Source organism: Lampris incognitus, chromosome 20 (assembly GCF_029633865.1).
Source record: "Lampris incognitus isolate fLamInc1 chromosome 20, fLamInc1.hap2, whole genome shotgun sequence".
NCBI lineage: Eukaryota > Metazoa > Chordata > Actinopteri > Lampriformes > Lampridae > Lampris > Lampris incognitus.
This window is the reverse complement of record NC_079230.1, coordinates 4,431,538-4,447,980: the sequence shown is the minus strand read 5'-3', so window position 1 is coordinate 4,447,980 and position 16,443 is coordinate 4,431,538. Positions and strand designations below refer to the sequence as shown.

At 50.4% G+C, this 16,443-nt stretch overlaps 1 protein-coding gene across 1 annotated transcript in view; it reads left to right on the top strand.

Moving 5' to 3' along the window:
• LOC130130944 (cyclin-dependent kinase-like 2) overlaps nucleotides 1–16,076 on the top strand; it is a 30,875-nt gene extending 14,799 nt beyond the window's left edge. The window contains exons 8-9 of the mRNA XM_056300810.1: nucleotides 1,899–2,001; nucleotides 15,976–16,076. Coding sequence (XP_056156785.1) covers nucleotides 1,899–2,001; nucleotides 15,976–16,076 — 204 coding nt within the window. The remainder of the gene's footprint in view (nucleotides 1–1,898; nucleotides 2,002–15,975) is intronic.
• The last annotated feature ends 367 nt before the right edge of the window (nucleotides 16,077–16,443 follow it).

Below are 16,443 nucleotides of genomic sequence, written 5' to 3'. Positions count from 1 at the left end.
TGAACTGCTGCCCTCGGGCAGACGTTACAGGACAATAAGAGTTCAGACAAACAGACTAAAGAACAGCCTCTATCCCCGAGCCATAACCGCACTAAATGCTGCTAGGTCTTGATTCCTGACTTTTTGTGCAATATGTTGGTGTCCAGTAGAATGTAGAGATGAATGTGTGTATGTTTTATGTTTTTAATTCTTTTTATACTGATGTTTGCACTGATAAGAACTGCGCTTTCAAATTTCGTTGTACTTGTACAATGACAAATAAAGTTCTATTCTATTCTATTCCCATAATGTGACACACTATTAGACACTACTGATTGTAGGATGAAACTAAAAAAATTATGTTGGTTTTGCTTGGGAAAAAAACAAAGATTTTATTGTTGAATAAATGAATTGTGATTTGTTGAAAAATGTCATGTGTTTTGCAGTTACCCCGAATTCAGAACCAGAAGCATCGTATGTGCGTAGCATAAAAGCAGATAGTATAGCTTTGTGCTGCAAATTCGTCCAATCCACACCGGATGTGACTCCCCATGTTCAGATGCTACAGGTGAACCAAGTTCAGTTAACTTTATGCAAATGAGCAGGCTATTCTCAGTGCGATCAATGGATGAACAAGAGTTCAGTTTGTTCTCGCAGTCATTCCTCTGGGGAACATTGATGGATTCGGCATCCCCTGCCCCCTGCCAGGCCGGTCACGCCCACAAGCAATCCTCTGGACAAGAGCTGATGTGAATACCTCATGTTCAGTAGGGCCCAGCCATCAGACAGACCGATAAAAAGTTCTGTTATCCAGTCAGTTTCAATCCAGAAGGAGAAGCATCTTTTAGTCATGCAAGACAGCGCTGGAACCAAGGTTTTTTTTTTCTCCCCCCCCCCCTCTTTTTTTTCTCCCCAATCGTATCCGGCCAATTACCCCGCTCTTCCGAGCCGTCCCGGTCTCTGCTCCACCCCCTCTGCTGATCCGGGGAGGGCTGCAGACTACCACATGCCTCCTCCCATACATGTGGAGTCACCAGTTGCTTCTTTCACCTGACAGTGAGGAGTTTCACCAGGGGGACGTAGCGCGTGGGAGGATCACGCTACTCCCCCCAGTTCCCCCTCCCCCCCCCAAACAGGCGCCCCGACTGACCAGAGGAGGCGCTAGTGCAGCGACCGGGACACACACCCACATCCGGCTTCCCACCCACAGACGAGGCCAATTGTGTCTGTAGGGACGCCCGACCAAGTGGGAGGTAACACGGGGATTCGAACCGGCGATCCCCGTGTTGGTAGACAGTGGGATAGACCGCCACGCTACCCGGATGCCCTGTAACCAAGTTTTTAAATCCAGGCTAAAAACCTTATTGTTCTCAAGCACTTTTAAGTAAGCGTTTTTAAAACTCAAGGTCTTATTATTATTTTTTTATTATTATCATTTCTAATCTTGCCATTCATTTATTTTTATTATTTTACTCTTTTATCTTGTCTTTTAATTACTTTTTTTCTATATCCACGGGTTTCCTGGGGGGGGGGTCACTGGTGAAACGATTATGGGTAATACTTCCGGTGTTCGGCGGAAGCAGTATAACAGACCGGCGGCAGATTTGGCCGAAGAAGTGTTAGCTGTTGCTGTTCGTGTTTAAAAAAAGACGATAAAAGTTGCTAACCTACCTATAATATGTCGTCACGGAGCTCGGGGACAACACGTGCTGTCCGTGGTTGTACGTACAACCAGACGAAACTTGACGAGTTGCTTAAACGGAAGTGCTTCGATCATAAGCCTGAAACTAAATCAGACTTCCTGTCAGCGACGGTACACTTTCCGCCGCCTCCCACAAGACCACGAGGCAAACAGGAATTGGCTAAAGAGCTTAAACTTAAAAAAGTTTGTTTGCTCGTTTCACTTTGTTGATAAGCAGCCGAGGCTGGATCTGCCCTACACAACCCTTATTCTGGGTTACGAGAGGCCACCTGAGAAGAAGAGACGCCGACTCATCGGGACGCATCATGGCACAACAACAGGTGAGTGAGTTCATGTGATGTCCACTAGTTTGCTAGCTTTCTTTACCCCGCGTTTTTAAGGTGTCTTGATGAATGTTATCAGCGCATATGCCCCGCGAGCTGGGTGTGAGATGGAAGAGAAGGAAGAATTCTGGAGTGAGTCGGATGACGTGGTGGAGAGGGTGGTGATTGGTGCGGACTTCAGTGGGCATGTTGGAGAAGGAAACGGAGGTGATGGGTGGGTATGGCGTCAAGGAGAGAAACGTGGACTCGGCTCCATGTCTGTTTTCAGGTAGACAATGTCGTTTCCAACATCCTTAAACAACACCCGGCCGACTTTATTGCTGTGTAGACATTGTAGCGAAGTCGGGGGGGCAACGCAACCACAGGAAGTGCCGCGGCCGGGACGCGAACCCGTATCGCCCGCACCGCAGGAGGCATCGCTAACCGCTCGACTAAAGGGTCAGACCCAGCGGCCAGCAGGTCTACTTATCCATGCACGTTACAGTATCGTGGGGGGTAGGAACAAGGTGTGTAATGATCTGTGCCCTCTGGCTATGTTAACTTATAACATTAATGAAGCAAGGACGACTTCTCTCGTGCTGGGTGTTTATTCACCGACCGGATTCCCACTGACGTTGTTACGTACATCACGTGACTTTGTTGTGGCGCTACGGAAAGCCGTAAGGGACATTAGCAAATCAAATATTACTAGCAAATATTACATCTCCCTTTTTCTGAAAAGTGCTGCTTTCTCTGCAGAGATACAGACCACGTTGAGCACGTTTATAAGCGAATACAATCTTAATAAGAAAGAATATGAAAGTGGAACTCTTATATAACTGGACTGCAACAAAGTAGTGTAAAACATTTCCTTCACTGTCTAAATGTGACACCGTAATAACATTTCATCTTTTTTTCATTTAATTACTGGTAACTGCAAACAGCAGGTAGGTACACAAGGTAAGTGAACGCTGTAAATATTTCTTTTCAAAACATAGCAGGTATAGTACAGGTTAGTGTAAAATTCTCTCTTTTTTTTTTACATTCATAAGTCAAGGATTTGTCTTGGTTTGATCGTGCGACCTGACCTCGTGGTGTAACCAGGCTGTGTGTCTGGTTGTCGCTGATTGTTCGTGTCTGGAGGTTCAGCATGCTCTTGCTGATGGGCTTGTGTGTTGTTGTTAGCACTGGTAACAGTCTGCTGTGAAGTGTGTGTGTGTGTAGTGTGAGTGTTCACTTTGCTTTGTCGCAGGTGTTGACGGTTGCGTTGGTAGATCTGACCTTCTTTGGTTTGGATGTGGTAGCTCCTGTCTGTGTTCGCTGGTCTTTCCACAGTTGCAGGTCTCCAGGATCCATCCTCCTGCCGGAAGCGGATTGGTGTGCCTGCGGGCAGGTGGGGCAGAGGTTTGGCTGTTCGGTTGTAGTACGCCTGCTGGCGCTGTTGACATACCTCTCTCCTTTTGTGAACATCCTCCTGACTGGCGATCTGTGGCTGCAGGTGTTTTGCTGTTGATGGGAGAATGGACCGCAGCCTCCGACTCATCAGTAGCTGTGCCGGTGATTTCAGGTTGTCCACCGGTGTGTTGCGATACTCCAGTAAGCTCATGTAGGGGTCTTTGTTCTCAGCTTTGGCTTTGTCCAGGATGCGTTTGGCCGTCTGGACAGTCTTCTCGGAGAGGCCGTTGCTCTGTGGGTAGTGGGGGCTTGTGGTGGTGTGTGAGAAACCCCATGTCTGTGAGAAGTTGCGGAACTCACCAGAGCTGTAGCACGGACCGTTGTCGCTGATGATAGTCTCGGGGATTCCGTGTCGAGCCATTGCTGCTTTCAGCTTCATGATGACGGCAGATGAGGTGCAGCTGTAAAGTCTCTCTAGCTCGAAGAATCTGGAGTAGTAGTCCACAGTGACTATGAAGTCCTGTGAGTTCCATGTGAATAGGTCTGTGCCTATCACTTGCCACGGCCGCTCGGGTATGGCGTGTGACATCATTGGTTCCTTTGCATTTGCGCTGCGCCGTTCTTGGCATATGCTGCAGTCTGCTACCGCATCCTCGATCTGTTTCCCCATGCCAGGCCAGAACAGTAAGTCTCTTGCTCGGCATTTGCTTTTTTCCACGCCAAGGTGGCCGGCATGGATGCGCTGTATCATGTCCTTGCGAAGCTTTTGGGGGACAATGATTCTCTCACCTTTGAACAGGATACCGTCCATTTCTGAGATTTCTGCTCTGTGGTTCCAGTATTCCTGGATGCTGGGCGGGCACTTTTTCTTTGTGTCTGGCCAGCCAGTGAGTGTGGCTCGTCTGAGTGCGGTGAGCTGTGGATCTTGCGCTGTTTCCTGCTTGATTTCTGTGAGTCTTGTGTCGCTCACAGGGATGTTGCTGAGGACTGTGTGCACTTGGGCCTCCATCCCTTCCTGTAGGTCACTGTCGTGGTGTTCTATTGACTTGCGTGACAGTGTGTCGGCCACCGGTATGTCCTTACCGGGGCGGTGGATGATTTGGATGTCGTATTTTTGGAGCGCCAGGATCATCCGTTGCAGCCGGGGTGGTGCTGCTGCCAGTGGCTTTTTTAGTATTGCCTCCAGAGGCTTGTGGTCTGACTCCACAATCACTTTTCGTCCATACATGTACTCGTGGAACCTCTTGCAGCCGAAGACCACAGCGTAGAGCTCCTTCTCTATCTGTGCGTAGTTTTCTTCAGTGCTGTTGAGTGACTTGGACGCATAGGCAATTGGTTTGCCATCTTGGAGCATGACAGCCCCAAGGCCACTTTTGGATGCATCCACTTGGAGTCGCAGCTCTTTCTGCGGGTCGAAATATGAGAGTACTGGACCTGGGTGCTGTGTAATGAGATTCTTCATCTCTTGGAACGCCTTGTCGTGGACTGCATCCCACACAAACTCACTGTCCTGTTTCAGAAGCTGTCTGAGGGGTGAGTTTATCTGTGAGAGGTGTGGAGCAAATCTGGCGAGGTAGTTGATCATGCCGAGGACTGTCTCCAGCTCTGCTTTGTTCTGTGGGGGTTGCATGTCCTTGACCGCCTTCACCTTGTGTGGGTCTGGTTTGATGCCTTCGTGTGAGAGCGTGTGGCCGAAGTAGCTTACCTCGGACACGCATATGTGACACTTGTCGGGGTTGAGCCTCACCCCTCGCTCCCTTGTGCGCTTCAGCATCGCTCTGAGACGCTGGTCATGTTCCTCTTTAGTCTTGCCGAACACTAGTATATCGTCCACTATGGCCGTCACACCGTCCAATCCTTCATATGTTTCATCCACGCGTCTCTGGAACTCGTCTTGAGCGGACACGATTCCGAATGGCAGTCTGAGGAAACGATACCTGCCAAACACTGTGTTAAATGTCGTCAACATTGAGGATTCAGTGCTCAGTTTGATGGCCCAATAGCCTGACCGCGCGTCTAACACGCTAAAGTACTCAGCTCCAGCAAGCTTTGTGGTGGCGTCCTCCAGCGTGGGGAGGGGGTAGTGAGGTCGTTGTATCACTTTGTTAAGAGCTCTGGGGTCTAAACACACTCTAAGTTTGCCTGTCTTTGGCTTCTCAACAATGACGAGTGCGTTCACCCATTCTGTGGGTTCTGTTACCTTACAGATTATGCCGCCTTTCTCCATGCTGTCAAGCTCGTCCCTCAGTTTGCTGCGTAGGGCGATGGGGATTCTGCGTGGCGGGCAGACGACCGGCGTTGCATCTGGTGTGACGCGGAAGGTGCACTCGCCTGGGAACTCTCCTATTCCTTGGAAAACATCTGCATACTCATCCATTATGCTCTGTGATGTGACATTGTTTTCCTCGCTCACAGCCATCACTATTTTTACCAAGTTTAGGTCACGGCATGTTTTCATTGCCATGACTGGTGGGGCGTTTGTGTCAATGACGTAAAAGTCCAGCATAATTGCATTGTCTCTGTACTTACATTTGAGTTTGCATGTGCCTTTCACGCTCAGCGCGCCTCCTCCATATTCAGTGAGTCTGTGTATTGCTGGTTTCAGTGTCACATTTTTGAACAGCGCCTGGAACAGGTTGGTGGGAATAGTATTGGCCTGTGCCCCAGTGTCTAGTTTAAACTTTACCTTCTGTGGAGGTGTGCCAATTCCAACCTCTACGTAAGCCTGCTCGTTGCTTTTTCCGTTGTTCTCTATTGAGATGCAGTCTATGTACAGCTCTGTCTGTTCTCCCACAGCGGTGCTCTCCACTGTAATGTTGTCGAAGTACAGTTCTTCCTGCTCTCTGTCAGTGGTGTACTCTTCTGGGTTCTCTCCGACGGCATGTACTGTGCCGCGGTAGTACTTTGTCTGTCCCTGGGAGCTAGACTTGCATACTTTAGCAAAATGATTGAGCTTCTTGCATTTAATGCATTGTTTACCCTTAGCTGGGCAAGTGGCTTTAGCGCCGTGTAGCCCTCCACAATAGCTACACGCCCTAGCGGCGGTGCTAACGTTACCCTCCCTTTGTCTGAAGTTAGCGTTAGCTGCTTTGGGTGCGTTCGGTTTGTAAGTCTTTCTGCCTATTGCGTGCACCGTTTCATGTGTGCTGCCCTGGCCCATAGACTTTAGCTGTTGCTTTGCTAGCTCGTGTGAGCGGGCTACATCTATGGCCTTTTCTAGCGTTAGCTCAGCTCCCTGGCTAAGTAGCTTTTCTCTCACTCTGGGTGAGTTGGTGGCAAACACGATGCGGTCCCTGACCATCTCGTCGGCATTTGGGTAGCCACAGTCTTTGACTAGGAGCTTTAGCTCAGTTACAAATCGTTCGAAGGATTCACTCTCTCCCTGCATCTTTTCATGAAATTTATATCTGGCATAAATCGGGTTTGCTTTGGGGGTGATGTACTCAGTGTACTTATCGTAGTACGTTTCTAGCTTCTTGGCTTGTTCTCCGCTGAGTGTCCAAGTGTTGTGCACATCGCGCCCTTTTTCCCCTATCCAGAGCAGGAGGTAGCTGCATTTCTCCTCTTCGTTCTTCCCGCGCAGGGGGCCCTTGAACATTAGCTCCGTTGTTTGCCGAAATCGTCTCCATGCTTCAGGTAAGTTCGCCGATTCCCAGTCCATCCGTGGAGCTGGAACGCCGTACGAATCCATATTGGGTATTTAAACTCCGCTACTCTGACACCATGTAATGATCTGTGCCCTCTGGCTAAGTTAACTTATAACATTAATGAAGCAAGGACGACTTCTCTCGTGCTGGGTGTTTATTCACCGACCGGATTCCCACTGACGTTGTTACGTACATCACGTGACTTTGTTGTGGCGCTACGGAAAGCCGTAAGGGACATTAGCAAATCAAATATTACTAGCAAATATTACAAGGTGGACAGCTTTTAGCTCTTATTTTGCTCTTTTTCAGTTGTGTTGTTTTAACTTTGTATTGTGTTGCTTCAACATTGTACAGCGCCTTGAATCTACCTGTGTGTGTGTGTGTGTGTGTGTGTGTGTGTGTGTGTGTGCGTGCGCGCGTGTCAGTCCCCCGCCGCCCCCAGAACAGGCGCCCCGACCGACCAGAGGAGGCGCTAGTGCAGCCACCAGGACTCATACTCACATTCGGCTTCCCACCCGCAGGCACGACACCGGATACAGTTGGGGAGAAAAATGAAAAAACACGACCCTCCCTCAGCAGGGGCTGCTCGACTCGGCTTGCAGACCACGATACGGGGAAGAAGGCCGGCCGGCAGGCAGACTCGGCAGACCACATGGTAATACTACCGCACACCATCCGTTAAGAAACCAGAGAAAGGTGCGACGCTCGTGCTGTCGAAGCTGCGAGACGAGCCACGGTTTCCAGTGAGCCTTTAGCCACGTTTGCTAGCTAACGGCTAGTTTAACTTTTAGCCCTTTAGCCACGTTTGCTAGCTAACTGCTAGTTAACTGTTAGCCTTTAGCCACGTTTGCTAGTTAACTGTTAGCCTTTAGCCACGTTTGCTAGCTAACTTCTAGTTAACTGTTAGCCTTTAGCCACTTTTGCTAGCTAACTTCTAGTTAACTGTTAGCCTTTAGCCACGTTTGCTAGCTAACTACAAGTTAACTGTTAGCCTTTAGCCACGTTTGCTAGCTAAGTGCTAGTTAACTGTTGGCCTTTAGCCACGTTTGCTAGCTAACTGCTAGTTAACTGTTGGCCTTTAGCCACGTTTGCTAGCTAACTGCTAGTTAACTGTTGGCCTTTAGCCACGTTTGCTAGCTAACTGTTAGCCATTAGCCAGGTTTGCAACCAAGCTAAGTGTGCCAGCTTGACTGCGTGTAGGTAACAACGTCCTGCTACAGAAGGGCGGTGGTGGGTTGGTCTTGTTGTCTCTGGTTTTGGGGCAGGCAGCTAAGGTGACCAGCATCTCTGAAACTGCTCATTCTGCAGACAGTTTGACAGACTTCCACATGTCATATTAGTCATGCAAGTGTATGCAGTTATACAAAAGCACCCAGTCTAAAAAGCACCTAAATGACTCTTCCTAAACAAAATTACACAGCAGTGCAGTGACAGGCAGTTCAGAGCTTAGCAAGTTACCCGAGAGTTTGCAGTTTTACAACATTTTCAGCTGAAGCTCAGGAAAAAAAGCTGTTTGCTGTGCAGTCAGCATTACTGCTTAAACCTTGGATATTTTGGATCGTAGGCGACACTGAATATGTGGCTACAGAGTGAAGGCTATGAATATAGTCTTTGTATGTACATTTCTACCTAGGAGCCAATTGAAAACTTGGACTGACATTACTAATCACTTCGATTCTTATTTCAGAAATCTGCTGGAGCATTGAGGGGCTTGAAGAAGTTTGAAGCAGACTGTAAGTAGGAAAAAAAATCACACATTCACTCAAACTTTACATGACATTACGTTTTAAATTGTACACATAAGATTGTACCATAGTTAATAATGATGACTATTAAAGGAAAATCAGGGTAGTGAAGTCATGCGGATTCTTGTTGGAGACAATTGTAAAAAACTGAAGAGGAAGGATGACATCACTAGCTTTCTCCTACCAAAGAGAAGAGAGCAACAGGCAAGTGAGAAGGTGGAAGGCAAGGATGACCAGGGAGATGGTGATGTGGAGGAACGCCACAGAGAGGAGAGGGAAGAGGGAGAGCATCACAGGGAGGAGATGGAAGAGGGAGAGCATCACAGAGAGGAGATGGAAGAGGGAGAGCGTCACAGAGAGGAGATGGAAGAGGGAGAGCATCACAGAGAGGAGATGGAAGAGGGAGAGCATCACAGAGAGGAGATGGAAGAGGGAGAGCATCACAGAGAGGAGATGGAAGAGGGAGAGCATCACAGGGAGGAGATGGAAGAGGGAGAGCATCACAGAGAGGAGATGGAAGAGGGAGAGCATCACAGGGAGGAGATGGAAGAGGGAGAGCATCACAGGGAGGAGATGGAAGAGGGAGAGCATCACAGAGAGGAGATGGAAGAGGGAGAGCATCACAGGGAGGAGATGGAAGAGGGAGAGCTGGAAGAGGGAGAGCATCACAGAGAGGAGATGGAAGAGGGAGAGCATCACAGAGAGGAGATGGAAGAGGGAGAGCATCACAGAGAGGAGATGGAAGAGGGAGAGCATCACAGGGAGGAGATGGAAGAGGGAGAGCTTCACAGGGAGGAGATGGAAGAGGGAGAGCATCACAGGGAGGAGATGGAAGAGGGAGAGCATCACAGAGAGGAGATGGAAGAGGGAGAGCTTCACAGAGAGGAGGTGGAAGAGGGAGAGCATCACAGAGAGGAGATGGAAGAGGGAGGGCATCACAGAGAGGAGATGGAAGAGGGAGAGTTTCACAGGGAGGAGATGGAAGAGGGAGAGCTGGAAGAGGGAGAGCATCACAGGGAGGAGATGGAAGAGGGAGAGCTGGAAGAGGGAGAGCATCACAGGGAGGAGATGGAAGAGGGAGAGCATCACAGGGAGGAGATGGAAGAGGGAGAGCATCACAGGGAGGAGATGGAAGAGGGAGAGCTTCACAGGGAGGAGATGGAAGAGGGAGAGCTTCACAGAGAGGAGATGGAAGAGGGAGAGCATCACAGGGAGGAGATGGAAGAGGGAGAGCTTCACAGGGAGGAGATGGAAGAGGGAGAGCTGGAAGAGGGAGAGCTTCACAGAGAGGAGATGGAAGAGGGAGAGCTTCACAGAGAGGAGATGGAAGAGGGAGAGCATCACAGAGAGGAGATGGAAGAGGGAGAGCATCACAGGGAGGAGATGGAAGAGGGAGAGCTTCACAGGGAGGAGATGGAAGAGGGAGAGCATCACAGGGAGGAGATGGAAGAGGGAGAGCATCACAGAGAGGAGATGGAAGAGGGAGAGCTTCACAGAGAGGAGGTGGAAGAGGGAGAGCATCACAGAGAGGAGATGGAAGAGGGAGGGCATCACAGAGAGGAGATGGAAGAGGGAGAGTTTCACAGGGAGGAGATGGAAGAGGGAGAGCATCACAGAGAGGAGATGGAAGAGGGAGAGCATCACAGAGAGGAGATGGAAGAGGGAGAGCATCACAGGGAGGAGATGGAAGAGGGAGAGCATCACAGAGAGGAGATGGAAGAGGGAGAGCATCACAGGGAGGAGATAGAAGAGGGAGAGCATCACAGGGAGGAGATGGAAGAGGGAGAGCATCACAGAGAGGAGATGGAAGAGGGAGAGCATCACAGGGAGGAGATGGAAGAGGGAGAGCTGGAAGAGGGAGAGCATCACAGAGAGGAGATGGAAGAGGGAGAGCATCACAGAGAGGAGATGGAAGAGGGAGAGCATCACAGAGAGGAGATGGAAGAGGGAGAGCATCACAGGGAGGAGATGGAAGAGGGAGAGCTTCACAGGGAGGAGATGGAAGAGGGAGAGCATCACAGGGAGGAGATGGAAGAGGGAGAGCATCACAGAGAGGAGATGGAAGAGGGAGAGCTTCACAGAGAGGAGGTGGAAGAGGGAGAGCATCACAGAGAGGAGATGGAAGAGGGAGGGCATCACAGAGAGGAGATGGAAGAGGGAGAGTTTCACAGGGAGGAGATGGAAGAGGGAGAGCTGGAAGAGGGAGAGCATCACAGGGAGGAGATGGAAGAGGGAGAGCTGGAAGAGGGAGAGCATCACAGGGAGGAGATGGAAGAGGGAGAGCATCACAGGGAGGAGATGGAAGAGGGAGAGCATCACAGGGAGGAGATGGAAGAGGGAGAGCTTCACAGGGAGGAGATGGAAGAGGGAGAGCTTCACAGAGAGGAGATGGAAGAGGGAGAGCATCACAGGGAGGAGATGGAAGAGGGAGAGCTTCACAGGGAGGAGATGGAAGAGGGAGAGCTGGAAGAGGGAGAGCTTCACAGAGAGGAGATGGAAGAGGGAGAGCTTCACAGAGAGGAGATGGAAGAGGGAGAGCATCACAGAGAGGAGATGGAAGAGGGAGAGCATCACAGGGAGGAGATGGGAGAGGGAGAGCTTCACAGAGAGGAGATGGAAGAGAGAGAGCATCACAGAGAGGAGATGGAAGAGGGAGAGCATCACAGAGAGGAGATGGAAGAGGGAGAGCATCACAGGGAGGAGATGGAAGAGGGAGAGCATCACAGAGAGGAGATGGAAGAGGGAGAGCATCACAGAGAGGAGATGGAAGAGGGAGAGCATCACAGAGAGGAGATGGAAGAGGGAGAGCATCACAGGGAGGAGATGGAAGAGGGAGAGCATCACAGAGAGGAGATGGAAGAGGGAGAGCATCACAGGGAGGAGATGGAAGAGGGAGAGCTGGAAGAGGGAGAGCATCACAGAGAGGAGATGGAAGAGGGAGAGCATCACAGGGAGGAGATGGAAGAGGGAGAGCTGGAAGAGGGAGAGCATCACAGAGAGGAGATGGAAGAGGGAGAGCATCACAGAGAGGAGATGGAAGAGGGAGAGCATCACAGGGAGGAGATGGAAGAGGGAGAGCTTCACAGGGAGGAGATGGAAGAGGGAGAGCATCACAGAGAGGAGATGGAAGAGGGAGAGCATCACAGAGAGGAGATGGAAGAGGGAGAGCATCACAGAGAGGAGATGGAAGAGGGAGAGCATCACAGGGAGGAGATGGAAGAGGGAGAGCTTCACAGGGAGGAGATGGAAGAGGGAGAGCATCACAGGGAGGAGATGGAAGAGGGAGAGCGTCACAGAGAGGAGATGGAAGAGGGAGAGCTTCACAGAGAGGAGGTGGAAGAGGGAGAGCATCACAGAGAGGAGATGGAAGAGGGAGGGCATCACAGAGAGGAGATGGAAGAGGGAGAGTTTCACAGGGAGGAGATGGAAGAGGGAGAGCTGGAAGAGGGAGAGCATCACAGGGAGGAGATGGAAGAGGGAGAGCTGGAAGAGGGAGAGCATCACAGGGAGGAGATGGAAGAGGGAGAGCATCACAGGGAGGAGATGGAAGAGGGAGAGCTTCACAGGGAGGAGATGGAAGAGGGAGAGCTTCACAGAGAGGAGATGGAAGAGGGAGAGCATCACAGGGAGGAGATGGAAGAGGGAGAGCTTCACAGGGAGGAGATGGAAGAGGGAGAGCTGGAAGAGGGAGAGCTTCACAGAGAGGAGATGGAAGAGGGAGAGCTTCACAGAGAGGAGATGAAGAGGGAGAGCATCACAGAGAGGAGGTGGAAGAGGGAGAGCATCACAGAGAGGAGATGGGAGAGGGAGAGCTTCACAGAGAGGAGATGGAAGAGGGAGAGCATCACAGAGAGGAGATGGAAGAGGGAGAGCATCACAGGGAGGAGATGGAAGAGGGAGAGCTTCACAGAGAGGAGGTGGAAGAGGGAGAGCTTCACAGAGAGGAGGTGGAAGAGGGAGAGCGTCACAGAGAGGAGGTGGAAGAGGGAGAGCATCACAGAGAGGAGGTGGAAGAGGGAGAGCATCACAGAGAGGAGGTGGAAGAGGGAGAGCGTCACAGAGAGGAGGTGGAAGAGGGAGAGCATCACAGAGAGGAGGTGGAAGAGGGAGAGCATCACAGGGAGGAGATGGAAGAGGGAGAGCTTCACAGAGAGGAGGTGGAAGAGGGAGAGGTAAGAGAGAGTGAGAGAAATGAAGACTTGCAGAGCTCAGACAGTGAAAGGGAAATGAGTGGGCCTAAGTTGTCAGAGGCTATCTGTCTCCAGTCCAGCTGGTCCATACACTATGAATATTGTTACTACTTAGAATTTTACATCTGAGTTAGAAGTACTCCAGTCACAACAACTACTTTTTTGGACAAAATATTATTTCAGAAGTAATTGCAGTTATAAATCTTGTCATTTTAAGACAATGATATAATGATAACACAACGGCATAATGGTGTAAGTAGACCCTTAATTCTTAAGAATATCCAGACATCGGAATTGAAATGTGGAAAAAATATAAGAATATCCCAAATGAAGAAAACATAAAAACACAACCACGTGTAAAACAAGTGACGTTTCTACGACCCAGCACAACCAAACGAGGTCGACGTGGACAACAAGAACACTTCAGGATTGTGTCCTTGCTTCAGCGCGTGGACAGCATGTAGTACCTGATAACATGGTTTTCATGTCAGAGTGTACTGCCCAGTCACCGACAGCATGGGGGGAGAAATAGAAAGATGATTTCCAAATGCCAACTGCAGCGTCATGAAAGGTGTCCAGGCACTAAATCCTTCAAGCAGAAGTGCTTTGAGAAAGGAGGCTGTTCTCTGATTGGCCAGTGCTTATGAGTCAATAGTGCAGACGTACAACATGGACTTCATCAGACAAGGAGAGCGTTGGATAGACCACAGAACACAAGAGGAGAGTCCTGGGGAGCCGTACCAGGATGGGTTCTGCTGTCCGGGTTGTGCAGGATAGCTGCAGCGTTACCGGTGAGCAGTGCAGCGTGTGAACGGAGTTTTTCAACTCTCGGCATCGTACAGAATTATTTGCCGTCTACTACGACGGGGACTAGATCGTCACGTTCGGCCGTACTCGGCTTTGAATCAAAACGCACTTTTAGTTTCTCAATTTTCTTGGTTTTGTCCTCATCCTTTTATCGGTTTTAGTTTGGGAACGTCCCAAAATGTCTAAAAGATTTGGTAAAAAAAAGAAGATTTATAATACGGTCTTCGGGTATTTCTAGTCGGTCTTTAAATTGTGCCGCAATAATGGTTTTCAGTTCAACTGTCTCAGTTTGGGGGCTTTTCCGAGCAACTGTTGACATGTGTGATCGTTTGCAAAATGCTGCCACCCCTCAGTCTCCATGCCACCCTCTTGCCACCCCGTGGGTATTTGTCTAGATCCGCCCCTGCTAGCAGCCAAGCTAGGCGTGGGAAAGGGCTATACTGCCCCACGGCACCACTGAAAGGCAGAAGCCAAGCCCACGATGAAGTTAGCTGTGATGGAAGTGATACGAGATAATAGTTTGGTACATGTCCTTAACTTGGATGAAGTGGACTTGGGTGGTATAAACTTCCACTACCTTGTTTAGTACGTAGCTGTCTTTCTTAAGAATTGCCCAAAAAAAAAAATGTCCTTAGCAATTTTGAGATAAAACTCCAGCCTTCATTTAAATTATATTTCTTTTCGCCGTCAGAGCCTCCACAACGTGTAACCATAGATACGTTTAAATGTTCAGATAAGAGACACATACAAACAGTAGGATGGAGTTTGGGAGGAGGTCGCGGGTCAGAGCGGCATAGCAGATGTTAGCTTGAACCAACACTTGGACAGACCTGGGGGTTTTATTTATTTATTTATTTAACCAGGAGGATCCCGGTGAGATTACAAACCTCTTTCTCAAGGGGGACCTGGCCAAGATGGGCAGCAGGGTTACAACATGGTTTAGGCTGCGGACTTGGTGTCTTCAGACTGACCCTGCAGCGCTGAATAAAATGGCGGCCTGTGTGTCTGAGGCAGCTCCTGAGCTGCAAAACTACACAGTTTAAAGTCAGTCCTCCAACTCCTCTGAAGAGCTCCAGGAGACGCTGTGAGGGCGGAGCAGCCGGGCAGCCGCTGAGTGGGCGTGTCTTGCTGGCAGTGGTTGGTAGAGGGGTCTGTTGCCAGGCGACAGAGAACGGGTAGGCAGCCATGGAGCTGTGTTGGCCAGAGGGCGTCTGCTGTTGGCTAGGAGGCAGTAGAGGAGGCGGGCGCCAGCTGTGGAAAGGCTTCTGATGATTGGTCGCCTGCAGGGAGGGAGTCTGTCCGTCAGCCCGCCGGTGTGGCGGGACGTCGGTTTTCCGGGTTGGGATTGGCCGGCCGTTCTTCGGGGCGCGGCTGACACCTGATGTACATTTCCAAATCAAGAAAAGTATATAAGCTCGTCTTTAAACATAAAGCTGCTAGGAACAAATTGGGTGTCAGTTAGTTTTTAAAAAAAAATCCGCCACTTCCTTCAGGAGCAGGACAGTAGACGGGACACGCGGGACAGTTCTGCTGCTCGTCGGAATGACAGCGGGACGTTCCGGCCGTCCGCCAGGTGGGACGGACGGCTGTGGTACCTGTATGGTGCTGGGCGGTGTGGCAGAGGCGGAGATGGGTGGTGTAATAGCAGGGAAGATCCTACAGGGGGCGTCCACAGCAGACCCGTCCAACTCAGGAACTTGAAACCCCGACAGGGAGGGCAGGAGCCCGTCTGTAAGAGAGGACATTTAAAAATTGTGTTCACAAGCTCACGTCCCATCGCCCTGTCCCTGATGGGTATCACCATGTGTGTGTGTGTGTGTGTGTGTGTGTGTGTGTGTGTGTGTGATTTTACTGACCTGTAGTCGAGGTGGTGTGTTGCACTCCAAGGAGACAGAGAAGCAGAAAGAGAGACGGTAAAGATGGGGCAGAATACATGCTGAGAGAGGGGTGGGGGTGAGAAGAGTACAGGGGTTAAATCCAGAGGTGATGGACGGACTGTTGGGAGACAGACTAGATGTGAAGGTGATGAACGAGTGAGTGGTAGAAAGAGAAGGAGGGAGGGAGGGAGGGAGGAGGGTTGTGGAGAAAGGGTGACTCGTGTCTAGACTAAAGCTTTGTCTGAACCAACAGAATATGGGACTTGTTGTTCCTGGTTGCAACATTCCAGGAATCTCTTAATCCCGGCTTTACCTTCCCTTCCATCTGCAGGGAGGTTTGACGGACAGCTGGAAGCCCCGCCCTGCTTCGGCAACAACTATGACCATATATGGCCTTCCTTCTCTGAGGCCACACCCCAGTGCATCCATTAGAGGAATTGATCTCAGATAGTTTCTGTCTTTTCAGTAATAGTAGTAATAATAAATCATGGGAGGGGGGGGCAGACATACAGGGGTGGATGGGAAGGGGGGGGCAGACATACAGGGGTGGATGGGAAGGGGGGGGCAGACATACAGGGGTGGATGGGAAGGGGGGCAGACATACAGGGGTGGATGGGAAGGGGGGGGCAGACATACAGGGGTGGATGGGAAGAGGGGGCAGACATACAGGGGTGGATGGGAAGAGGGGGCAGACATACAGGGGTGGATGGGAAGGGGGGCAGACATACAGGGGTGGATGAGCGGACGGGGGGGCACGAGAAGGTAATGGAGAAGAGGTGTGTCTTGAGACGGGATTGGA